Below are 25,729 nucleotides of genomic sequence, written 5' to 3' on the forward strand. Positions count from 1 at the left end.
TCCCACCGTCACCAGGTGAAGCTGGCACAGCCCACAGCTGGCCGCTACACCGCACCTGTCCCCCACCTGGTGCTTTAAATTTTTATTATTTTATTGTATTATTGTATTAGTATTATCATCTTTATGTTAAAATATGTTACAGTGTTATTCCTGTAAATAATACTATCATAGGCTTCTTAAATAATTCCATACTCAACGTGGAATTTTAAGCCTTTCAGTAAATATTTGTTTAAAAAAAAAAGAGAGAGAGAGAGAGGAAGAGAGAGAGAGAGAGAGAGAGAGAGAGAGAGAGAGAGAGAGAGAGAGAGAGAGAGAGAGAGAGAGAGAGAGAGAGAGAGAGAGAGAGAGAGAGAGAGAGAGAGAGAGAGAGAGAGAGAGAGAGAGAGAAATGCCTACTGAGGTGCTTGGTCCCCAAACAGAGTCAAAAGCAGTCATCAAAAGTTAAAGTATAATTCTTAACAGTTACATAACAATACATAATACTCTTCCACTAATCTTGGCACCTACATTTATATCTATCCCAGAGTGCAGGCAGCTCCGACAGTCGGCCTTCCACACACATGGCGGAGAGCCTTGCCTCAGCATCGTAGTCCCAGCAGTCATCTATAGTTTCCTTCAGTAAGCGTATTGCCGGGTTGGTGTCTTTCCACACCGAAGGGAACAAGGGTCGGGCTTTGTTTCGCACCACCAGGACCTGAACTTGCTCAAAGGTGGGGTGGAGACCTGCCACAGACATCAAGGTGTGTTAGTTGCTATTCAGTAGTATGGTTTGTGTTTTATATGTTGGTGTTAATGTTTATTTTATACACTTGTGCTTACATATGAAGTACAGTACCCCCATGAGTTTCATTGTATCCCAGTTTCACGAACCTAAAGGTTTGTGCTGAACCCTAAATTCTTACCATCCCAACACTCACACATCATTTCCCCAAGTTTTGTTATTTCATCATGTATGAGTCACACATTCCTACCATTGATGTTACAGATAGTAAAAATGAATACATACATGATATGTAATGTGTGCATATTTCTAGGTACAGTTCACACACCTGAACATACAAATTTTTCACATAGGCAAACCACTTGTTAGCCACAACACTGGTCACACCATCTTGCATGTGAAAGAGAGGAGAGGAAAGCCAGTGATGGCATGACTGCATTGCAAAAAAACAAAAACAAATGAGAGGCATTTCACCCCTGTCATGGATGTGATGGTGCTGCACCACTGGAGCAGTGTCACACCAAATGAGGATAGAACACACACACACACACACACACAAACACACACACACACACACACACACTTTTAGATGCAATGGTACTGCAATGCTGCAGTGCAGTGCTGCATCACACCAAACATGAGGACAAAGCACACACACTCACACAGTTTCACATGTTTAATGTTGCAACTTCAGAAGAAAGCAAGTGCAATATTTGAGAGGATACGGTATGGCTTAGTTTAATATGCCAGTGCTTATATTTGAAGTATGGTTTGAGTTTTATACAATGATGCTTAAAATTTGAAATATGGTTTAGTCTTATCCACCAGTGCTTGTAGTTCATGACACACAAATAAGCTCTAGATAATGTAGGTACTGTTATGGTTGAGTCAAGGCACATCCCATATTCACTTCTATTTAGCATTTTTCCTTCAATACTAATTCCTTTGATCAGATGAGGGAGAAAATCCAACAAGCAAGAGATCCTAAGGAAGAAAGAATACTACTGAGAAGACAACTAATAATCTCTGCGGCCTTTTAACCCTTTGACTGTTAATTGGTACATCCTTCTTTCATTACTAATCACTGTGAGACATCTTTACTTGTTCTACAGCAATTTCCAACCTTTAAACTGACTAGGAAATTGCAAAATCTATTCTTTCTCACAGATTCTTATACAAATTTCATGCATTACTTCTGGTGGTGTTAATTGTTTCTTATCTCAATGAAAGGGTTCAAAGCAGATCTGGTGAGAGAAAAAGGCATTTAAAAATATGAGTGTACAAGACTGATTCCATACAAGAGCACTGAATCATATAAAAACACACAAGAAAACCCACCAATTTCTGCCTGGAAGGGGAGCATGTAGGGTGGAGTCTGAAGGCCTTGGTAGAGGTCATGACATCGGGCAGCACACTCCCACAATACCAAGCCCAGTGCGTAGATGTCTATCTGCTTCAAGGCTGCCTCACAGTCTCTCAGGTTCACTGCTCCTTCAAGCACTTCAGGAGCCATGTATCTTAATGTTCCAACCTGAGAAGAAAGCAGTGATAAGGGATTTTACAAAACACAGGGACGTCTTAAAACAACATAAGGACTGTTAAGATTTTAATCAATTGTGGTGGTGGAGGCTCCTCTTCCTCCCACCACCACCACTACCACCACCAGATGCTTGATGAGAGAGAGAGAGAGAGAGAGAGAGAATAGAGAGAGAGAATAGAGAGAATAGAGAGAGAGAATAGAGAGAGAGAATAGAGAGAGAGAGAGAGAGAGAGAGAGAGAGAGAGAGAGAGAGAGAGAGAGAGAGAGAGAGAGAGAGAGAGAGAGAGAGAGAGAGAGAGAGAGAGAGAGAGAGAGAGAGAGAGAGAGAGAGAGAGAGAATAATAGTCAACACTGTATTTTTATACTGTAAGAGGGATACTGGTCAAGGGCAGCAAAATTTATATATAAAAAAAGCCCATTGAGATGCCAATCTCTGTAAATGATACAAAACTGAAACCAAGCTCCACAAATACAATATGAAAAAAACATTTATTAAAAAAAAATGGAAATTTCAATATGATACACAATGAAGACAGTTTCTTAAATCATCTCCCATGAACATCCTGTGCACCGAGGGGAATGTGGAGGCATCTCAGCAACTCACATCTGTAAGTGATGATGTCTCGGCATGCTGTTCCTCTCCATTGATGTAATACTTGGAGCCTTGAGTGTGGATAGCAAAGCCCAAGTCTGACACAACACAGGACATGTTCTCCGTGAGCAGCAGATTACGAGTGTTGAAATCTCTGTGGCAGATGCACGGCTTGATGATGTCTGGAAGGAGTTTTGTTATTAGTGAAAGTTTATGACACATAAGTTGAGATGTAATACTTTTCTCAACCATCAAGGCACTGGATTCAGTAGATACAGCTTCACTTCATCTTTTATGTAACAATTCTGGTTTCATCACTGGTTACAAGACACAAAAGTTGATAATGTATGGAACTTTTCGCAGCCAACAAGGCACTGAATCTAATAGACACAGCATAAGAGCAGGCAGGCAATATCTGACAGAACAACTAAATAGAAAAAAATATACAGCATCAATCCATTAAGGTAATACAAAAACTGTAAATTGGAGGAGGCCTTACCCTTACCTCCCTTTCTGATTTCTGAGTGGAGGTGTGCAAGGCCCCGTGTGGCACTCAACGCAACATTGCAGAAGGTGGACCAGGTGAGGGTTGTTTTCAGAGAGATAGGTGCTGAGGCGACCTTTAGGGCAGTAAGAGAGCACCAGCCCATAATAAATATTGCCATCTTGTCCTACACGCTCACCACTTCCTGAAATGCACCAAAGAGTTTTGCAATGAGTTGATGTTCACTTCTTAGGTTAGGGTTAGAGAGAGACAGAGTAAGAGGAATGAGGAAGGGTTTAGAGAGAGAGAAAGAGAAGGATGAGGCTGGGTTTTAGAGAGAGAGAAGGAGAAGGGATGAGGTAGAGAAAGATGAGGCTGGGTTTAGAGAGAGTCTTGAGGCTGGATTTAGAGAAAGGAAAAAAGAGGAAAAGAGGTTTGGTTAGAGGCGAGAAAGAATAAGAGAAGAATAGATGATGAGATTAGAAAGAGTGAGTGTGCACTTCTATTCAATCTATGTATCCTGGGGTGTAATAGGGCCGAGGTGTAGTAGGGTGTGTGAATGACATGTGTATGAGTGTGTGGTGCTTTGTCTGGGCCACACTGCGTGGAATTGTCAGCCTAGTACATTGATAAATAGATAATGATGCTCAGCTCCTTTTAAACTATGAAATAATACTCTTCTATTCAAAAGCTGTATGATGATATCTTGTAAAATTCAAACTGATACTGGCACTCTTTTAATCACAAACCACTCTAAATACTTTTTTGTTCAGCAGCCATATCTAGACATAGGAAAATCTATTGTTTTAAGCCCTTCTCCTAAGTGCATGAAAAGATCTAGTAGTGACTTTTGGTGTTGTTAATTGTTATCTATTGCAGTGACAGAATTAATCATATGGTACATGATAAACCCAAATCTGCTTCCTCCCACCCACAACTCACCAAGGTAAGACAGAAGATTGGAATGTTCCATGAGAGGAAGGGAATATATATATTTCTCATTAATATATGAAGACTTATGGTGCTGTGGGAACATTTTCACAGCCACCTCCTCCTCGTCTACTATGGCTCGGTATGCTGTGCCAAACCGACCTTGACCTGCGGGGAAGAAGTCCTGTTACTTTCATGTGGCCGGTACAATGCCACTACATCAACAGTCTCCTTCACCTTCCTATGAGTTGCATTGGTTTGAGAAAGGACTATGAAGGCACTTTAAATAAATAAAACTTAATTGGAACCATTTTTCTTAATATAATGCCACTACATTAACAGTCTCCTGGACCTCTTATGAGATGCACTGTTTTGAGAAAGGAGTATCAAGACAATTTAAACAAACTATATTTAACTGGAACCATTTTTCTCTATTTAATATCACTATATTGCTTTTTTTTTACCTTCCTATGCATTGGACTGTTTTAAGAAAGAAGAATGAAGACACCTTCACAATAACACTGAAATTGATTGGAACCATTTTTTTCAATTCAATTCCATTATATCAACACTTCACCTTCTCATGAGTTTTAGGAAAGAAAATCATTACACATTCATAATCAAACTAAATTTTAACCAATTTTTTTTTCACTCACTTTAGGGGAAGAGGTAATGCACAGGCCAATCATTACAGCTGATATACATTACCTATAGTCTCCAGAATCTTGACAGAATCCAGATCAATACAGGGCGATGCTGGGTGCTCCTCAGGTGGCAGGACCAGAGGAGGGGGGCTGGATTTTCTCCAATGCCGAGTCCCCACCACAATACATGTTCCCAATAACACAAAGGCCACTATAAGTAATGCCCACAGCCATAGGTAAGACTTATCCACTGCCTCTTCACTCTCATCCTCTGAAACAGGAAAGTTATGATAAAGTTAGCCCAAGTAAGTTCAGGAAGCATGAGGAATTGCAAGAGAGAGAGAGAGAGAGAGAGAGAGAGAGAGAGAGAGAGAGAGAGAGAGAGAGAGAGAGAGAGAGAGAGAGAGAGAGAGAGAGAGAGAGAGAGAGAGAGAGAGAGAGAGAGAGAGAGAGAGAGAGAGAGAGAGAGAGAGAGAATGTTAGCTATGATCACCTGTGCCTGGAGGGAGGGTTGGATAGTCTCTCTCAGGCGGCACCTCCAGCCCTAAATTGCACATGTTTCCCATGCAGCAGCAGAAGTAGCTGTCACCGGGCCTCGGCTCTCCCACGCATGTTTCTGATTGACAGTCCTTCAGCATCCCCCAACACCCTGCAAAGACAGATATAAATAATAATGATGATGGTGCTAATAATAATAATAATAATAATAATAATAATAATAATAATAATAATAATAATAATAATAATAATAATAATAATCTATTTTGTGTATGGTACGTATTTTTGGTATGTCCTTATATACAGCACACTGGAATGGTAAGAAATAAAATCCAAAAATTTTAACCATAGTGCACTAATGAAGTAAAATTAATATAAAAGTATAAAGTAGAAAAAAGCAAGTTCTCCAATGATCCTGCCTTTTATCCACAATGGGGACATTGCTAGACAATTTATATTTAAGGGCACACAAAGGAAAAGTGGAAGGCCATCCTGAAATCTCTGTCTACACACTAGGCCAGCAATCCTGTATGGTGTGGCACAGACAAATCACCACACACTCATACACATGTCATTCACACTCTTAAACCCATCAGCCACTGGAGGAAAGGTATTTAAAGACAGACACAAAAAGATTTTTCTTTCTTTTCTTTTTTATGTAAGTCATTAGACAAAGGCAAAAAATTATGAAGAAAAATAAGCCCACTTAAGTGTCAGTTTCCAAAAAGAAGTAGAACAGATGATGGAAAAATGAGATGATGGTATGATGTATTTTGGGATATCCTAAAATCTTGCATATAAATGGTTCTCTGTTAATACATGTACAATGATATTAAATGGTTCCCCTTAACTCTTTCACTGTTAAATAAGATACATTTCTCACACCATGCTAGATTACCTTATTCTTTTACAAGTTATACACAGAATGATTCACTTGGGGTAATTATTAGTTTTCCTTATTTTTCTCATCTTAGTAATTATGATCAGCAGTTCGCCATGTCCCAGGTTGCACAGCAATCTCTCTCTCTCTCTCTCTCTCTCTCTCTCTCTCTCTCTCTCTCTCTCTCTCTCATAGTTACTGTTAAAAAAAAAGCTCCTCATATAAGCAACAAGAGGTGATCAATTAAAATTCATGCGCTTTCCTCAGAACACCAGAGAAACAAATAAATCAATAACACGAAAAGAAAGAAAAAAAAAAGGCAGATGACGTTTGCATAACCACCTCGATCACTTACTCACTTCATGTCCTAAAATGGAAGTGAGGCAGAAGTACGTTGAGGATGACTATAGTTATGCCGCCATCATCATCATCATCATCATCATCTACCACCACCACCACCACCACGAGCTATCTATTGCAAAACCATTACATCATTCCTTCAGTGGACGAGACGAGACGAGACAGGAGACGAGACGAGACATTGCGTGCATTCCAAGGCAGAGTGAAAGGCTACTGTGAACACTGCAAATTCTTGTTCTACCTAGTTGTTATTGTTGTTGTTTTGTTGTTGATAAACGAAAAAAGAAACGATTATAATATTTAGCTTATTTCAAACAAGAACGAGATCATTGTCTATGTATATTCTTCTTGTGGTGATAGACCAAAAATAAGGGCGTTCTATCTTAAGAGTGTGTAGTGTTACGCCGCCTGTGTGTGTGTATGTGTGTGTGTGTGTGTGTGGTTAGACGGGTCCAGGGCGCCAGCAGGTCCCGTAGGTGCTCCCCTTGGTCACGCTTACCCAAGGTTACGGTGTGTGTGTGTGTGTGTGTGTGTGTGTGTGTGTGTGTCCGCCGCTAGACCGTCCGTCCGTCTGCTTGTCTTTCTCTAGCTCACGACACACACACACACACACACACACACACACACACACACACACACACACAAAGCATCAAGGGTCTGGAAGGAAGGCAGGCAGGGGTGTGTGTGTGCGTGTGTTTGGCTGACGGGAAAATCAATGTGTGTTTAAAAGTGAAGAAATGTCACGCTGGTGGTGGCCCCTCCCTCCCTCCGCGGCTGACCAGGGAGGAGACAGACAGAGGGACCCGCCGCCGCCGCCGCCGCCACCACCGTCGGGAAACAAGGGAAAACTGGCAGACATGTTACGTAACGCGACTGACTGAGCCTGTGCGGGTAACAAGATGCCTTTCTCGTGCACCCTTTGTCCACACACGCACGCACGGGGACACAGACATACAGAGCACTCCAGAAACGCATGATCTGTGACTGGTAGTGACTGGTGATGATTGTGGTGGTGGTGGTGGCGGCGCGGGGTGCAGTAGGTATAGCAGACCACAGCTGCTTGTGACTCAGGAAAAGCTCTTCTCGGCTGACGTCACCACCCGCTCTGACCCAACCACGCACGCACGCACACACGCACTCACACGCTCCCACCAGCACCAGACACAGCTCAGACACGCTGATATTCTCTCTCTCTCTCTCTCTCTCTCTCTCTCTCTCTCTCTCTCTCTCTCTCTCTCTGTCATTTGCCTGTTGCCTTTACTACTGGTCTCTCTCTCTCTCTCTCTCTCTGTCATTTGCCTGTTGCCTTTACTACTGGTCTCTCTCTCTCTCTCTCTCTCTCTCTCTCTCTCTCTCTCTCTCTCTCTCTCTCTCTCTCTCTCTCTCTCTCTCTCTCTCTCTCTCTCTCTCTCTCTCTCGTTTTCTTCTTCCTTTCTACTTCAGACATTTTAAGTGTGTGTGTGTGTGTGTAATAATAAAATAATAATAATAATAATGTGTGTGTGTGTGTGTGTGTGTGTGTGTGTGTGTGTGTGTGTGTGTGTGTGTGTGTGTGTGTGTGTGTGTGTGTGTGTGTGTGTGACTCGTGTCCTTCCTCACACACACACACACACTGCCATCCCGCCAGACTCTCGTTACTGCCAAAATCAATAACTAGTGCAGGTCCCCCCTCCTTTCCCCCCTCCCTCCTCCCCTTGGATCACGTGACCCTGACCCCTGACCTCTTGACCCCCCGCATGATCAATAAAGAGCGTCTAGGGCACATTGACCCCTCTCTCTCTCTCTCTCTCTCTCTCTCTCTCTCTCTCTCTCTCTCTCTCTCTCTCTCTCTCTCTCTCATTAATTCTGCAAAGGTGCGCAAAGTTACTGCCAAGGTCACGAGAGGTCAAAAGTTTGGTGCGAGTAACTCGAACACTATAATAATAATAATAATAATAATAATAATAATAATAATAATAATAATAATAATAATAACAATAATAATAATAATAATTTATGTATGTATGTATGTATGTATGTAATGAAGGGTAATCTTATATAAAATCAATATAATATTACACAGAACAAAAAGATGATGATGATGATGATGATGATGATGATGATGATGAAAATAAAGATGAAGACGATAATGAAAGACAAAGAAAGCTCCCAAACCAAGCGAGAGAGAGAGAGAGAGAGAGAGAGAGAGAGAGAGAGAGAGAGAGAGAGAGAGAGAGAGAGAGAGAGAGAGAGAGAGAGGTGAACAACCGGAGAATGAAAGCTCCCAACCCTCACCTCACCTTCACCAGCCAGAGACACAACTTGAGGAACCGCATCGCCAGAACAGAACCGCGAGATACGAAGCATAAATTAAGAACACAGACAAGAAAAAAAGAAAAAAAACACAGAGAAAAGTAAAAGAGAAACGTACGTAAATATATGCAAATAATGCCGGAGTCTGAGTAGGAAGAAAAGCTGCCTGAGGAGGAGGAGGAGGAGGAGGGAGACTAAGTAAAAGTGAGGCTAGAGAGAGGCACACAAGGAGGAAAGACTGGAGGAGACAACAAAGGAGAGAAGGAGGGAGGGAAGGAGGGAGGGAAGGAGGAGGGAAGGGACGATAGTAGGCCCACCATCACCTTGTGACGGAGTGAGCTTAAAGCTGAAACCACCACTACTACTACCACCACCACCACCACCACCACTACCATTACTACCACTACTATTGCTACTACCACTACTACTACTACTACTACTATTGCTGCTAATTCTACTACTATCAGTTCCCACCATCATACTACTACTACTACTACTACTACTATTACTACTACCACTACTACTACTACTATCAACACGACCCTTTCCTCACCACTGTTACTACCACAACATCCCCTCCATTCTCTCTCTTCTTTCCTCTCCCTTGTGTCACTCACCCCCTCCCCTCCCTCTCTCTTTCTCCCTCCCACTCCCTCCGCTCTCTCTCCTTCCCTTGTGATATTCTGCTTTCACACTCACTCATAACTGTTCAGTATTCTAATCTCTCTCTCTCTCTCTCTCTCTCTCTCTCTCTCTCTCTCTCTCTCTCTCTCTCTCTCTCTCTCTCTCTCTCTCTCTCTCTCTCTCTCTACAGCCTAAATAAAATTCCTGTTAAAAATAATAATAATAATAATAATAATAATAATAATAATAATAATAATAATAGCAATAAGAGGAGGAGGAGGAGGAGGAGGAGGAGGAGGAGAATACAGTTAGGACAAAATTACACAAGGAAGGAAGGAAGGAAGGAAGGAGGAGGAGGAGGAGGAGGAGGAGGAGGAGGAGGAGGAGGAGGAGGAGGAGGAGGAAGAGGAAGAGGAAGAGGAAGAGGAAGAGGAAGAGGAGGAGGAGGAGGAGGAGGAGGAGGCAACAATTTCGAGCAAGAGATACTATACATGGCAAGACAATGAGGAGGGGGAGGAGCTGGACAGGGGAGGCTAGGCAGGGGGAGGCAGAGGTCAGGGGAGGATGGGCAAGGGAAGGGGAGGATAAGGGTACCAGGCGGTTGTTAACTGAAGGGGTAGAGGCATAGGCAGGGGGGACAGCGGGGAAGAGCAGAGGCAGGGGGAAGGGAGAGCAGGGGTCAGGTAGGGACAGTTAAGCCCAGGTAGCAGGGAGCACTGAGTAGTCGATTTTGGCAGGGCAGAGAGAGAGGAGGGAGGAGGATGGGGAAGGGCATGGGTGGATGGTGGTAGGGATAGGGCGTGGAGAAATGGGTAGGGAAGGTCAGGGTGGAGGGTGGTAGGGGATGGATAGGTAGGGGGCAGGGCAAGGTGTGGAGGGTGGAGGGCAGAGGGTAGGGAGGTAGCGGGGCATTGGAGTCATCAAGTCGGAAGGCGCAGTAAGGCGAGGCGAGGCGACCTTGGAGTTACCTCGTAGTACGTGTGTGGCAGTCTTGGGCTCTTCCCTCCGTGTTCTTAAACGTTCGTTGCACCTCCCTTTCTGTCAAGCCTCTCTGTGGTTCGCTATGCATTATATCCCATTCCCGATGACATTAGGGTATTCTATCAAGTTATGGATGATAATTTTGATACTTTTCGTCATTGAGAAGTTATAAAAACCATTTACTTTCTCATGCACGAACTAGTAAGGGGTTAGATCATATTTTACTCTTCTTCCAAGCCTTTCAGTGCCTCCACATACATTCCACTCTATCCTAGATGTCGTTGGGGTATATCAAGTTATGAGAGGTAGTTTGGATACTTTTCGCCATCAATTAGAAAATCATACATTCAACCCAATTTCAACTTATTTTACTCTTCTTTCAAGGCTTTTAGTGGCTCCACGTGCACTCCATCCTATTCTACATGACATTCGAGTATTTTATAAGGCTATGAGTGGTAGTTTTGATACATTTCGTCATCAGGGGTTAGGAAATCACGCACCTAACCCAACTGTACCTTATTTAACTCGTCTCTCAGGCATCCAGCTTAACTGTACCTCATTTTACTCATATATCAGTTGTTTTTGTGCTGATTCCTTAGACTTGTCGCCTAGAAAGACTAAATTAGCCTCAGCCTCCGAAAGCCCTCTCTCTGTTTTTCCTGGGTCCGTGCAAACACTTTTCTACAAGACTCAAAGCTCTAGGACAAAATTGTAGTAATGGGAGAGTTAACAGCCACCGTGTCCTCATTCCTTAGCCACGTGTTGCTCTATCCTTTCCCCCATTCCTCCAGCAGTGCCTCTTCCTTCCACACTGACCACCCACCACCACTACCACCACCACCACCACCGCCCACATCGCCTCCTTCAGTTACATCATCGTCAGGAGTTCCACATTTGACTGACACAGAATCACCTTAACTTTTTTATTTTTATTTTTTTGGGGGAATTGGAGTAACAGGGTGAAGAATAGATGAATAGTCTCTCTCTCTCTCTCTCTCTCTCTCTCTCTCTCTCTCTCTCTCTCTCTCTCTCTCTCTCTCTCTCTCGCTCGCTCTCTCTCTCTCTCTCTCTCTCTCTCTCTCTTACCATACTAGTAACTCGCACTTCTTTCTCTCCACTGCCTTTTTATTTCCCTTCCTTCTCCCTCTCTCCCTCTGTCACCCTCCCTCTCTCCCTCACCCTTTCTCCCTCTCCCTCCCGGACCTGTAAGGCGACTCTCCGGTCATTGATGTCAATTCATCTCCATAAAAACACACGCACGCTAAAATTGGTTCAAATCACCATCTGTGTCCTGGTAAGTGCCCCTCCCCCACTCTCTCTCTCTCTCTCTCTCTCTCTCTCTCTCTCTCTCTCTCTCTCTCTCTCTCTCTCTCGTATCCTAGTTTATCAAGAATGCTCAGTTGCTTTTCTTTGTCAACAAGGAAAATATTAAAGGTTTTTTAAGTGATAAGAATGTATAAATATGGTGAATAAGCTTTTGTCTATCTGTTTGTCTTATCTCTTCTTTTTGTCGTTCTCCTCCTCCTCCTCCTCCTCCTCCTCCTCCTCCTCCTCCTCCTCCTCCTCCTCCTCCTCCTCCTCCTCCTCCTCCTCCTCCTCTTCTTCTTCCTCCTCCTCCTCCTCGCAAATGCACGTAATCTATAAATCATTCTATCATACGCACATACACACATACATACATACATATATACATACATACATACACACATACATAAATAAATACACATACAAACATACAAACACACGAGTACGCAGCTTGTATGTAACATGAACTATGACACACACACACACACACACACACACACACACACACACACACACACACACACACACACTATCACTATTATCAGTATCGGTCAATAATTATCTATTTATCAATTCATATTTACCCTTATCGAGGTGAAAGAGGCCGTGTTCTGGACTAATTAAGCGGAGGTACAGGTGAGGAGGAGGAGGAGGAGGAGGAGGAGGAGGAGGAGGAGGAGGAGGAGGAGGAGGAGGAGGAGGAGGAGGAGGAGGGTGCTGGGTTAGGGGAATGGGTGAAGGGAGGATAGGCAATGGGGAGGAAATAGGGGGGAGAGAGAAGGGGAAGGGTGGTTGGCTGACATGATATCTAGTAGTAGTAGTGCTGGTGGTGGTGGTGGTGGTGGTGGTAGTAGTAGTAGTAGTAGTAGTAGTAGTAGTAGTAGTAGTAGTAGTAGTAGTAGTAGTTGTTGTTGTTGTTGTTGTTGTTGTTGTTGTTGTTGTTGTTGTTGTTGTTGTTGTTGTTGTAGTAGTAGTAGTTTATTTATTTTTTTCAGTTAGTCCTCTTCTATTTCTTCTTTCCCTCCTCATTTACTAATACTTTTCCTTTAATATTTCCAATCACACTGTTACTGCACTAAGTTCATCATCATCATTCTAGTTCTTCTCGTTCTAGTTCATTTTCTTCTTCTTCTTCTTCTTCTTCTTCTTCTTCTTCTTCTTCTTCTTCTTCTTCTCCTCCTCCTCCTCCTCCTCCTCCTCCTCCTCCTCCTCCTCCTCCTCCTCCTCCTCCTCCTCCTCCTCCTCCAGCATCCTTGATATCAACATTTTACGACAGTTGATAGCCACGTTAAAAAAAAATCCAGTTATCTGCTCCCCCCTTTGTTCTATCTCCTGCCTCCACCACCACCACCACCATCACCACCACCCAACACACGTTAGTTACATCATCACCCCCACCACCACCACCACCGCCAGCACATCACGACCACCCCATTACTAGCACCCCACCATCCCTCCACGCACCTCATTACACTCCTCCCCCTCACATTTCAACCGCCCCCCTCCACACCTACTGACATGATACCCTAATATCTACCAGCTTCACCACCACAGGCCTCGATCATCCGTCCACCCTACCTCAACCTTTCTACTGTAAAACCTCTTCTTCTTTTTTCCTCTTATGTACCTCTTGACCAGATTAATTCACGTGTTTTGATCAAGTGAGGAAACAGAAAGAGGGAAGGAGGAAAGGAGGAGGGAAAGAAGGAAGAGCAAAAAAAGGGGGGGGGGCGCGAGACGAAGGAAGGATAGGAAGGGAGTGAATGGAAGGAAAGGAATCAGGAAAGGAGGGAAGAAGGAAACAATAAAGAGAGAAAAAAAAACACGAGGGGAGAGATGAAAGAAGGTAGGAAGTGAAAGGAAGAAAAGGAATCAGAGAAACAGAGGGAAGGAGAGAATGAAGAAAATAAGGAAAGTTAATGAATCAAAGGGAAAAAGAGATGAAGGAAAGTAGAAAGAGAAACCCGCACGGAGAGAGAGAGAGAGAGAGAGAGAGAGAGAGAGAGAGAGAGAGAGAGAGAGAGAGAGAGAGAGAGAGAGAGAGAGAGAGAGAGAGATACACTGTCTACACCCCTCTAGACACCGCTGACTCAGAGATGCGCTAGACTCCGATCACAATCAGGTAGTCTCTTAATTTGATAACAAGTAGGTGATGTCTGGACAGGTGAGACAGACGCTGTGGGGGAGCGTGGGAGTGAGACGAGAGGAGTAAGGGTAAAGGGGAGAAGGGAAGGGAAGGGGAAAGATAAGGGATTTGAGAGAGAAGGTTAGAATAGGGGGAAGGAAGGGGAAAGGGGGAGGAGAGGGCTAGTTGAAGGAGAGAGGCTAGGAGGGGGAAGGGAGAGATTTAAGGGGGGAAGGAAGGGGGAATGGTGAGGAGGGAGATGGGGAGTGGGGGGCGAGGGGAACGGTGGATTAGGGATGTGGTGTTTGAGGGGGAAGGTCAGGCTAGTGAGGGTGAGGGGGAGTGGTGGGTGGGGGAGAATAGTGGGGTGAGGGAAATGGTGGGTGGAGGATGGGGGGGTCTGAGGGGGGAAGGTTAAGTGAGTGGGGATGAGAGGGAGGAGGGAAGGGGTGGTGGGTGTGGGAGAATGGTGGGGTGAGGGGAATGGTGGGTGGGGGATGAGGGTTTGCGGGGGAAGGTTAGGTTAGTGCGGGGTGAGGGGGAATGGTGGGTGGGGGTGATGGGGGGATTCGAACTGGGGGTGTGAGGGGGTGAGCTGTGATTCTTCCATTGAGTCAATCCAATGTCCAGAGGCAGTGAAAGTGGTGCGCTGACCCGTAGCAACACTCTCTCTCTCTCTCTCTCTCTCTCTCTCTCTCTCTCTCTCTCTCTCTCTCTCTCTCTCTCTCTCTCTCTCTCTCTCTCTCTCTCTCTGCGGCCATCCATGCATTTACTGTGCAGATTCCACGAGGGGTCAACGCTCCCTTAGCTCTCTCTCTCTCTCTCTCTCTCTCTCTCTCTCTCTCTCTCTCTCTCTCTCTCTCTCTCTCTCTCTCTCTCTCTCTCTCTCTCTCTCTCTCATTCACTCACTCACTCACTCACTCACTGAACGAATCCACATTATTCACTTCCTTCCGCTCAGCACACCACCACCACCACAACCACCACCAATTCATTCATTCCCAATCTATTCTTGGTTCATAGATCGATTCATTCTATCACCACCATCACTACCACCACCACCACCACACACAGTGAACTCCCTGTCAGTTATATTACATCCCTTTGCCCTTTACTTCACGCCCTTAGTTCCCTGTTATCAGGCCCTGATAACACCCCAGCACTCCTCGTCATCCTCGCCACCACCCCTTCGTCACCCCTTCGTCGGTAGAACCCAGACACGTCACTCCTGCTGCTTCGTCTCTATGCGCCTTCCCCTCCTGCTAATTAAGAGTGGCAAGGTGCAGGAGGAGGAGGAGGAGGAGGAGGAGGAGGAGGAGGAGGAGGAGGAGGAGGAGGAGGAGGAGGAAAACAAGAGAACAGACATAAAAGGAGCCAAGAGAAAGGAAAGAGTTGAATTCAAAGCCATGAAAAGGAGAAAGAAAGGAGAGGAAGATGAAAAGAGACAGAGAACACACACACACACACACACACACACACACACACACACACACACACACACACACACACACACACACACACACACACACACACACACACACACACAGGCATTTAAACAGTTTCAAGTCACATTCTTATGAAATGTAAAAAAAAATAAATAATAAAATAAATAAATGAAATAAAAATAAAAATAAGGAACGGATGTGAAAATGAATATAATAACAAGACCAGCTCTCATTACGGCTCACCTGAGGGAAACACCTGCAGGTAAATAAACTCACACAGGTTATCAAAGGTAAAAAAAAAAATGTAAAGAAAAGTAACGGAGACAGAAAGACGTGTGTGTGTGTGTGTGTGTGTGTGTGTGTGTGTGTGTGTGTGTGTGTGTGTGTGTGTGTGTGTGTGTGTGTGTGTGTGTGTGTGTGTGTGTGCGTTTTCCTTCATACTAACAAGAACAGGTAAAAAAAATATATATATATATATATATATATATATATATATATATATATATATATATATATATATATATATATATATATATATATATATAAAAGAAATCTAACTTATATATATGAGAAAAAATGTGAGTATGGGTGTGAGATCTTAACCAGGTGGGAAATTGTGCTAATGAGGCAAAGGTGAGGCTAAGCACAGATGGGAGAGAGACACAGGTGAGAAGATAACAGGTAAACACATAACAACAGTGCCACAGGTGAAAATAATCAGCAATATGAGAGATGGAGAATGTGTGAGTGGACAGGAAAACAAGAAAAAAAACATCCTTGAAGTGAAGTGGAGAGCGATGGAGTACATAGTGTAGGGGTTGTGTGGTTGTTAGCTAGTTGAGTGAACGAGCTAGGCTTCAGTCATAAGTGTTAAGTGGAAGTGCGCGGCCTGGCGCCGGGAGATCACCTACCTCCAGCCTTCTGTTCACACCTTCTGTGAATAAACACCTGCACTGTTACCTGCGTTTCCTGTGCCCCTGCTGGTCAAGAGTCGAACATGGCGCAGTGAGTAGGATCAGGACAAGGCTGCAGTGGGTACGGCGCAGAATGGAGAAGCAGTTGGAGGCGCTGGCTGCCCTGCTAGCGCGACAGTCGGAGCAGAGTCAGGCTCTGCTAGCGCGACAGTCGGAGCAGAGTCAGGCTCGCGAGGAGCGTTTAACCCAGCTGCTGGAGAGAGTGGGGACACAAGCTCCCAGTCGCACCACGGCGAGCAATGAAGGCGAAACCACAGCCTGCAGCACGTCTACCCAGGGCGCGAGGTTCCCGACGTCCGCCACCATCATTCCTCACTTAACGGCGTCAGCATCTTTACGTGAGTTCGACACGTGGCGCCATAAGTTTGAAGGATACGTAACCCTCGCCAGGATAGACTGTCTCTCCCTGGCTGAGCAGAGGGCGGCACTCGCTGCTGTCCTAGACGACGAGTGGACCCGTACACTTCGCTACGGGATAAGCTTACCGAGAGACGCGGAGTTAAGAACCATCCTCGATGCAATGTGTGAGTACCTGCGAAGCCAGCGCAACATCATCATGGATAGAAGAGACTTCTACTCCCGCGTGCAAGAAACGCAAGAAGGTTTTGACGACTTTTTATGTGCTGTAAAGGAAATCGCCAATTTCTGTGACTTTTGCGACCAGTGCATAAACCATCAGCTGCGTGACAGAATTGTCGTTGGGACACGAGACGAAGTGGCTCTGAAACGCATGCTGGAAAACAAGAAACTCACCCTTGAAAACGCCATAGATATTTGCAGAGCATCAGAGAGCGCTAACCAGTGTAGTGCAGTACTAAGGGGGCGGCTCTCACTCTTCGAGCCATGGTGTGAACGCTGTCTCGAACTACAGGAAGGGCAGTTTCGGGGGCTCAAGCCCCACGGGCTGTTATCGTTGTGGCAAAGATTGTCGCAGTGACAAAAGGGGATGCCAGGCAATAGATAAAGTGTGTCGTAACTGCGGGAAAAGAGGGCATTTTGCGAGTGTATGTCAGCAGACAGTGAGGAAACGACGAGGAGCTTCGAGGAGTTCCTCAACTGTCTCTCCTCATCGCGGTGCAGGCCCGAGGCGGGGAGCCAGTGCCAGTGTATACCAGCTCTTATCAGGCGTATACACAAAGACGGTGACGGCACGACCTGCGCCCCAGGTGCTCATTACCGCCACACATCCCGCTGGAAGAGACAAGATTACGTGGACTCCTGACTCTGGGGCCGAAACGACCGTTATTGGCCTCGACACGGCAACACTCCTTGGAATCCCGCCCTCCAGCTTGGCGCCCGCTGATGGTGATGGACTTTATGCTGCCGGTAATCACCCCCTCACCTGTGTAGGAACTTTCTCGTCGCACTTGCAACTGGGCGACAGGGAAGCTGAGACTGTTGTGAGCGTGGTGAAGGAGGTGAAGGGGGCGCTGCTTAGCTGGTACGATTCCATCGCTCTCGGAATCCTCCCCGAAGATTTTCCGGCTCAAATCCGACCGCTACGCAGGGAAGAACAGCACACCGGCAACAGCTCCATCAAGTACCCGACCGCCTCGCAGCCACCTCTATCTACGCCCACAGAAGTGATCAGCTGGCCTCATTCCTACGACCCAACGCCACAGCAGCGTGCGGGGCACGCTGCTGCTGTGATCAAGGCCTTTCCCAGCGTCTTCGAAGCAAAGGAAGGTTTACGTGCAATGGCTGGTGGATCCATGGCCATCGAGTTGACAGACGACGCTCGACCCTTCGCCGTAACAGCATCTCGTACAATCCCTTACAATTGGCGTGAAGAAATTAAGAGCCAGTTGGAAGAGCTGCTTAACAAGGGAATCATCGAGAGTGTGGACTACCCTACGGCATGGTGCCACCCCATCGTGCCTGTCCCAAAAAAGACATCTGGTGTAAGGCTGTGTGTTGACCTGACACGACTCAACCGTTACGTGAAGAGGCCCGTGTATCCAGTGCGCTCACCTCATGACGCCATCGCCTCGATCGGGACCGGAGCAGTTTGGTTCACCACTCTTGATGCCAAGATGGGGTATTTTCAAGTCCCCCTTAGAGAAGAAGACCAGGATTTAACCTGCTTCATAACACCTTGGGGTCGGTACAAGTTTCGGCGAGCGGTTATGGGTCTCGTCTCGTCTGGAGACGAGTATAACCGTCGAGGAGACCAAGCTCTCGGCGACATACCTAACACCATCAAGATCGTGGACGACATCCTGGCCTATGACTCCACCTACAGTGCGCACTTAGCCCATGTCATTCAGATTGTGCGGCGGTGTGACCAGCACGGCATCACTCTCAACCCACAGAAGTTTACATTCGCGGAAAGAGTGGTAGATTACTGTGGTTACTCTGTTTCTGGACAAGGCTACACGACAGACTCAAAGAAAGTTAAGGCAATCTCTGACTTCCCACGACCACAGCACATCACCGACTTACGATCATTCATGGGTCTTACAAACCAGCTTGGAAGCTTTTCTCCTGCTGTGGCTGCAGCTGCACAACCCCTCAGAGATCTCTTACGCCCGAAGAACAGTTGGTGCTGGTCTCCTAACCATGAAGAGGCGTTTGAGAAGGTGAAACAGTGTCTCGTCAGCCCACCTGTCTTGGCATACTTCGACCCATCATTACCAACGATGCTACAGACTGACGCCTCAAGGATGCACGGATTTGGATTCGTTCTCCTGCAGAAGCACAGTGACCAGTGGAAGATGGTGCAATGCGGGTCAAGATTTGTTACAGACACAGAGAGCCGCTATGCAGTAATAGAGTTGGAAATGGCTGCAATCGTCTGGGCAGTCAGGAAATGTGGCACCTACCTGAAAGGACTCCCTCACTTCGATCTAGTGCTCGACCACCGCCCGCTGATACCTCTCCTCAATAGCAAGTTGTTGGGAGAAATAGAGAACCTGCGGCTGCAGCGCATGAGGGAGAAGCTTGCTCAGTATTCTTTCACAGCAAGCTGGCAAAAGGGATCGACACACTGTGTGCCCGACGCCCTCTCACGTGCTCCAGTACAGGACCCAGTGGAGGAAGAGGATGCTGCTACTTCTGGTGACCTCGACCCTCTCCACTCAGCGGTCATCTCAGCGTTATCTGCCACCAATGAGGACGGCGTCCGCTTAGCACCACTCCAGGATCAGACTGTGGAAATGGTACGTGCCGCAGCAGCAAGAGACGGGGAGTACTGCTTGCTCAAGAACGTCATCATCGAGGGCTTCCCTGATCATTGCCACGACCTCGATCACCGCTTGCGTACGTACTGGCCGGTGCGCAGTCTGCTGGCCGTAGACGACGACCTGGTGGTTTACGGGCCGAGGCTTCTTATTCCTCACAGCCTCCGCCGAGAAACACTAGAGCGACTCCATGACAGTCATCAGGGGATGGAGCGCACCAAGCGACGGGCCCGACAAACGGTGTACTGGCCTGGTATGGACAGAGACGTTGAGAACGTCGTTTCTGGATGCTCACTATGCCGTCCACTCCTACCAAGCCAAGCCAACGAACCTCTCTGGCAGGACACGGACACACCCAGCAGGGTGTTTGAGTCAGTTTCTGCAGACTACTTCCACGCAGCAGGCCGTACATACCTCGTGTATGTAGATCGCTTGTCTGGGTGGCCTCACGTGTCTGCATGCTCACGTCCAGCATCGGCTGATCAGCTCGTTCGTGTCCTTCGGGGTGTGTTCGCCGACACGGGCGTGCCTGTTCTCCTGAGGACTGACGGTGGACCGCAGTTCACTTCTTCATCGGTACGGCGCTTCCTGGCTCGATGGGGGGTGGAGCATCGTGTATCTTCACCTCATTATCCACGCTCCAATGGTCACGCCGAGGCAGCGGTCAAGTCCGTGAAGAAGCTGATCCTCACGACCACACAGCAGGGACACCTGGACGAGGATGCGTTCGCTCGCGGGTTGCTGGAACTGCGCAACACTCCGAGGGCGGAAGGGCGATCACCAGCACAAGTCCTCTTCGGTCATCCTATGAGGTCCTGTGTCCCGGCTCATCATCGCTCATACGCTCAGCAGTGGCAGCGCGCTGCTGATGAGTGCGACGCCAAGGCAGAGCGACTGAGGAAGAAAGCGAAACTTCGCCACGACGCGTCCGCCCGTACTCTTCCTCTCCTGCACCTCGGTGGCCACGTCGACGTTCAAGATCACACGACAGGCCTCTGGGATCGCCTGGGTGTCATCGTGGCTGTTGGGCGAAGGAGAGACTACCTCATCAAGATGGGCAGCGGTCGCGTGATGTGGCGTAATAGAAGACACCTACGCCCACACAGACCTCTTGCTCCCCTTCCTGTCGAGCAGCACACCGCACATGGCGGTGCAGCGCTTCAGCATCAGGGTCACGAGGAACACCACCATCCCGGCAGCCCGGAGCATCAGGGTAACGGGGTACACCGTGGCCGAGAGCAACCAGAGCGTCGAAGCAGCCGACAGCGTAGGGAGCCGAGACGACTGCAGGTGCGGTGGCACCGTAGCACCTACGATTAGTCGTACGTGTTCATTGTACGCTGTGTTTGTTTTGTGTATATGTACCGTGTTTTCTGTACTTCAATCATTGTAACTTTGTTTCATGTGTTACGGTAGCCATAACAAAGATAAGGAATCTTCCTTATGTCTCGGGGGAGGTGTGTGGTTGTTAGCTAGTTGAGTGAACGAGCTAGGCTTCAGTCATAAGTGTTAAGTGGAAGTGCGCGGCCTGGCGCCGGGAGATCACCTACCTCCAGCCTTCTGTTCACACCTTCTGTGAATAAACACCTGCACTGTTACCTGCGTTTCCTGTGCCCCTGCTGGTCAAGAGTCGAACAGGGGTGAGGTGGAGTGGGTGGAGGAGAGTGGAGTAGGGGTGTAGAAGGGTGGAAGAGCAGGTACGCATTCCACGCTAAGATGCATGTGGAATGTGGAGAGAGAGAGAGAGAGAGAGAGAGAGAGAGAGAGAGAGAGAGAGAGAGAGAGAGAGAGAGAGAGAGAGAGAGAGAGAGAGAGAGAGAGAGAGAGAGAGAGAGAGAGAGAGAGAGAGCAGTTAAGGGGTCGAGTAGGAATGTGAGAAGGAAAAGGAGGTAGTGATGAAGCAACACACCGAAAATTGGTTGAGAGAGAGAGAGAGAGAGAGAGAGAGAGAGAGAGAGAGAGAGAGAGAGAGAGAGAGAGAGAGAGAGAGAGAGAGAGAGAGAGAGAGAATGAATGAAGGAGGAGATTCGAATGGGAAGAATAGGGATGAGGGACAGGAGGAGGAGGAGGAGGAGGAGGAGGAGGAGGAGGAGGAGGAGGAGGAGGAGGAGGAGGAGGAGGAGGAGGAGGAGGAGGAGGAGGAGGAGGAGGAGGAAAGACGACCTTGTGGGACGTGCGAGGAGAGCAGACTCTTCAGACGACCTTCCCAAACATCAACAAACACACACACACACACACACACACACACACACACACACACACACACACACACACACACACACACACGAGGTAGAGCAGCTGTATTCACAACGACCTCTGTAGCGGCAGCTGTAGCCGAGAGAGAGAGAGAGAGAGAGAGAGAGAGAGAGAGAGAGAGAGAGAGAGAGAGAGAGAGAGAGAGAGAGAGAGAGAGAGAGAGAGAGAGAGAGAGAGTTGGGAGGAAGGAATAACAAAGGAGAAGGAGGACGAGGACGAGGGCAAGGAGAAGGAGGAGGAGGAGGAGGAGGAGGAGGAGGAAAATCGGCCTCAACAGAAGAATGACGAAAAAAAGAACATGAAGGAAACATTAGCAGGAAGAAGAGGAGGAAGAAGAAGAAGAAGAAGAAGAAGAAGAAGAAGAAGAAGAAGAAGAAGAAGAAGAAGAAAAGGACACGTGGAAAAAAGCAAGACTGCGGTGGCGCAACAGTATTAGTAATAGCAAAGGAGGAGGAGGAGGATAAAAGCGGACTTCTGTTCTGACCAAAACACCCAGGAAGTCAACCTCTCCCTTTTTCTCTCCTTCTCCCTCTCCCTCTCCCTTTTCCTCTCTCTCTCTCTCTCTCTCTCTCTCTCTCTCTCTCTCTCTCTCTCTCTCTCTCTCTCTCTCTCTCTCTCCTCCCCTCCTTTCACTCCTCCCTTCTTCCCTCCTTCCCTCACCCCTCACTTTCTTATACATCAATAGATCACTATCGACTCTCTCTCTCTCTCTCTCTCTCTCTCTCTCTCTCTCTCTCTCTCTCTCTCAAAACGGAAGGGAGGGAGTAAATTTTTCTCCCCATGGTTCTCTCCCTCCCTTTGACCCTCGCTGGCGCCCCGCTTGTAGGGAGAGGGGAGGGAGAGGAGAGTGAGAGAAAGAGGGAATGGTAAGGGAGAGAGGAGAGGGGAGGAGGGGGGGAAAGGAACGCATGAATGCCGACACATTGGTGCCAGCTCCCTCCTCTCGGTGGTGGCACCCTACACTGCCTCCTCCTCCTCCTCCTCCTCCCGGCACACACACACACACACACACACACACACACACACACACACACACACACACACACACACACACACACACACACACACACACACACATCTGGCGGCGTAACAGAGGGTTCGCTGTGCCCTGGGTTCCTTGATAATGACGCTGGTCGCCGCATTACCGTGGAACCCTATTCTGAAACACTTCTGCGCCGCCTGTACCTCCACTAATTTCAAAGGGTCTAGTTGAACTTACACGGGTTTCTAAGGGTGATTTTTATGGTGCTAGTGTGAGGCTAACAAGATTTCTACGTTATTAGCAGGAGCAACGGGCTCTATTTGATTTTTTTTTTCAAATCTAGTGACACGTTAGCAAGATTTCTACATTATCAACAGGAGAAAAAGGCTCTATTAGAAGTTACGGGTATCTAATGGTGTCTTTATGGTTCTAGCGACAGATTAACAAAAATTCTACATTATTAACAGAAAAAATACAAATTACACGTGATTCTAATGATGTATTATAAAGTTCTAGTGACAGATTAACAAGATTCCTATATTATTAACGAGAGACAGCTCTATTTGAAATGACTGGGATTTCTAACGGTTCTTTTAAGGTTGTAAGAACATTAACAAGATTTCTGCATTATTAGCAGGAGGAACAGGCTCTACTTGAAGTGCCACGGGTTTCTAACGGTATTTTTACGGTTGCAATTACATATTAACAAGATTCCTATATTATTAACAGGAAAAACAGTCGCAAGAGCCCGGTTAATCATCTCTGTGGCCTTGGAAAGCAGTCGGGCCGAGAGACCAGAGCATTTCTGAATACGGGTCTACATTTAGCCGCCTCCCCGAAGCTGCTCCCTTGGGCGTCCGGGTCACGGGGCACCGCAAGGGAACGTAGGGCAACGCAAGGCAAGGCAAGGCAAGGCAAGGCAAGGCAAGGCAACACAAGGCCGCCTCCTTACCATGCCCCGCCGTTCCTCATCCGTGCACGGCGAGCAACAAGACCTCTCAGTAAGGGACTACAACGCTACACCTCTCTCTCTCTCTCTCTCTCTCTCTCTCTCTCTCTCTCTCTCTCTCTCTCTCTCTCTCTCTCTCTCTCTCGGGGAAAGAGGGCGCCGTGACGCATTTACAAGAGTGGCGGTGATGGTGAGGAATAAGAGGTGGTATTGATGCTGGTGACGACGACGGTAATAGCGAAGAGAAGGAACAGGAGGAAGAAGAGGAGGAAAAGAATGGTGATGATACTGATGGTGATGATAATGATGAAGGAGAAGGAGGAAAACAGTGAAGGCAATAAGAAATGACGCCAACATGCATACAAAGACAAAAGGGAAAATGCCTAGCGAAAACATGAAAGGCCTCGGAAAAGTTGCAAAGAAAAGGGAAAAGAAGGAAGGTGAGGGTGACAGCAGGTGACAACAATTAGGGTGAAGGGAGGCTCTTGGTGCAGGTGTCAGGGGCGTGGGCGTGGTGGAGGAGTGGGCGCCAGGAGGGCGGGAGCCGAGGGAGGGAAGTGGAAGACTCATGCGTAGAAAGGCCGAGGAGGAGGAGGAGGAGGAGGAGGAGGAGGAGGAGGAGGAGGAGGAGGAGGAGGAGGAGGAGGAGGAGGAGGAGGAGGACCTAAGTAGAGCGTGTGGATGTGAGTGAAACAGGTACGGGGAAAAGGAGGAGGAGGAGGAAGAGGAGGAGGGGGAATGAACTGAGCACGTGGAGGAAGAAGGAATGGTGGAGGAAGTGGATGCAATGCGCTACTTGGACTTGACAGGTGGATGTTTAATGTGAGTGCGTGAGTGGATGTGAGGATGGAGACCAGGTGGATATGTAATGTGAGAGGGTGTGTGGATGGGTGGATGTGCGAGTGGGTGTATGGATGAGTGGATGGGAGGAAGGATGTGTGAATGTGAATATGCTAGGATATGTAGCCTGGGTGTGTGTGTGTGTGTGTGTGTGTGTGTGTGTGTGTGTGTGTGTGTGTGTGTGTGTGTGTGTGTGTGTGTGTGTGTGTGTGTGTGTGTGTGTGTGTGTGTGTGTGCCTGGCATGAGGAAGGGGGTGGATGGAGGGGAGGAAGGTGGGCGGGCGGGTGGGCTGGTGGGCGTGCTGGCTGAGCCCCGGGCGGCCTTGGCTACACTCCGTCGCTCGAGTAATTATTGCTTCTGCGGCCTGTCAGACTGTCGACCCCCCTCTTCCCCCCCATAACCTTCCCCAAGCACCCTGCCACCTTGCCCCTGCCCCTGGTGGCAGAGGTGGTGGTGTTCGTGCCCTGGTGCTGCTAACTTGTGCTGCTGGGTGTGTCAAGGTGGTGCTGAGAGAGGACCACCACCACCACCACCACCACCACCACCATACACAAATACGACAAAACCGAAACTAAACAAATAAATAAATAAATAAGTAAACAAAAATTAAAACATGCCAACGGAATGATTATTATTATTATCAGAACAACAAAAAATATAGTATCTCTCTCTCTCTCTCTCTCTCTCTCTCTCTCTCTCTCTCTCTCTCTCTCTCTCTCTCTCTCTCTTAGGTAACTGGCAACGACAACTGTTACTGCGAGGTCAAAAAGGATACAGTTAGGCATCAAGTGTCCTGGAGGAGGAGGAGGAGGAGGAGGAGGAGGAAGGAAGGAAGGAGAAGCCATGGGGTCAAAGGTCAATGTGGTGGTGGTGGTGGTGGTGGTGGTGGTGGTGGTGGTGGTGGTGGTGGTGGTGGTGGTGGTGGTGGTGGTGGTGGTGGTGGTGGTGGTGGTGGTGGTGGTGGTCCTCCTCCTCCTCCTCCTCCTCCTCCTCCTCCTCCTTAACGGTCAGGAGTTAAGTGTTGGGGATGACCATGTGGTTACTGCGTCACTAATGATGGTGACACGAGGAGTAACATGAGGGAACACAAAGGAAAGACAAGTAGCAGCAGCAGCACTAGATCTGTT

General features: G+C 47.4%; 1 protein-coding gene across 1 annotated transcript in view; it reads right to left on the reverse strand.

The window, feature by feature from the left end:
• The window catches only part of LOC135114841 (bone morphogenetic protein receptor type-2-like), a 72,644-nt gene that overhangs the window by 8,648 nt on the left and 38,267 nt on the right, over positions 1 to 25,729 (reverse strand). The window contains 8 exon segments of the mRNA XM_064030968.1: positions 508 to 723; positions 2,060 to 2,252; positions 2,866 to 3,035; positions 3,359 to 3,443; positions 3,445 to 3,542; positions 4,280 to 4,435; positions 4,976 to 5,182; positions 5,405 to 5,560. Coding sequence (XP_063887038.1) covers positions 508 to 723; positions 2,060 to 2,252; positions 2,866 to 3,035; positions 3,359 to 3,443; positions 3,445 to 3,542; positions 4,280 to 4,435; positions 4,976 to 5,182; positions 5,405 to 5,560 — 1,281 coding nt within the window.

The sequence above is a fragment of the Scylla paramamosain genome, chromosome 28 (assembly GCF_035594125.1).
Source record: "Scylla paramamosain isolate STU-SP2022 chromosome 28, ASM3559412v1, whole genome shotgun sequence".
NCBI classification, from domain to species: Eukaryota; Metazoa; Arthropoda; class Malacostraca; order Decapoda; family Portunidae; genus Scylla; species Scylla paramamosain.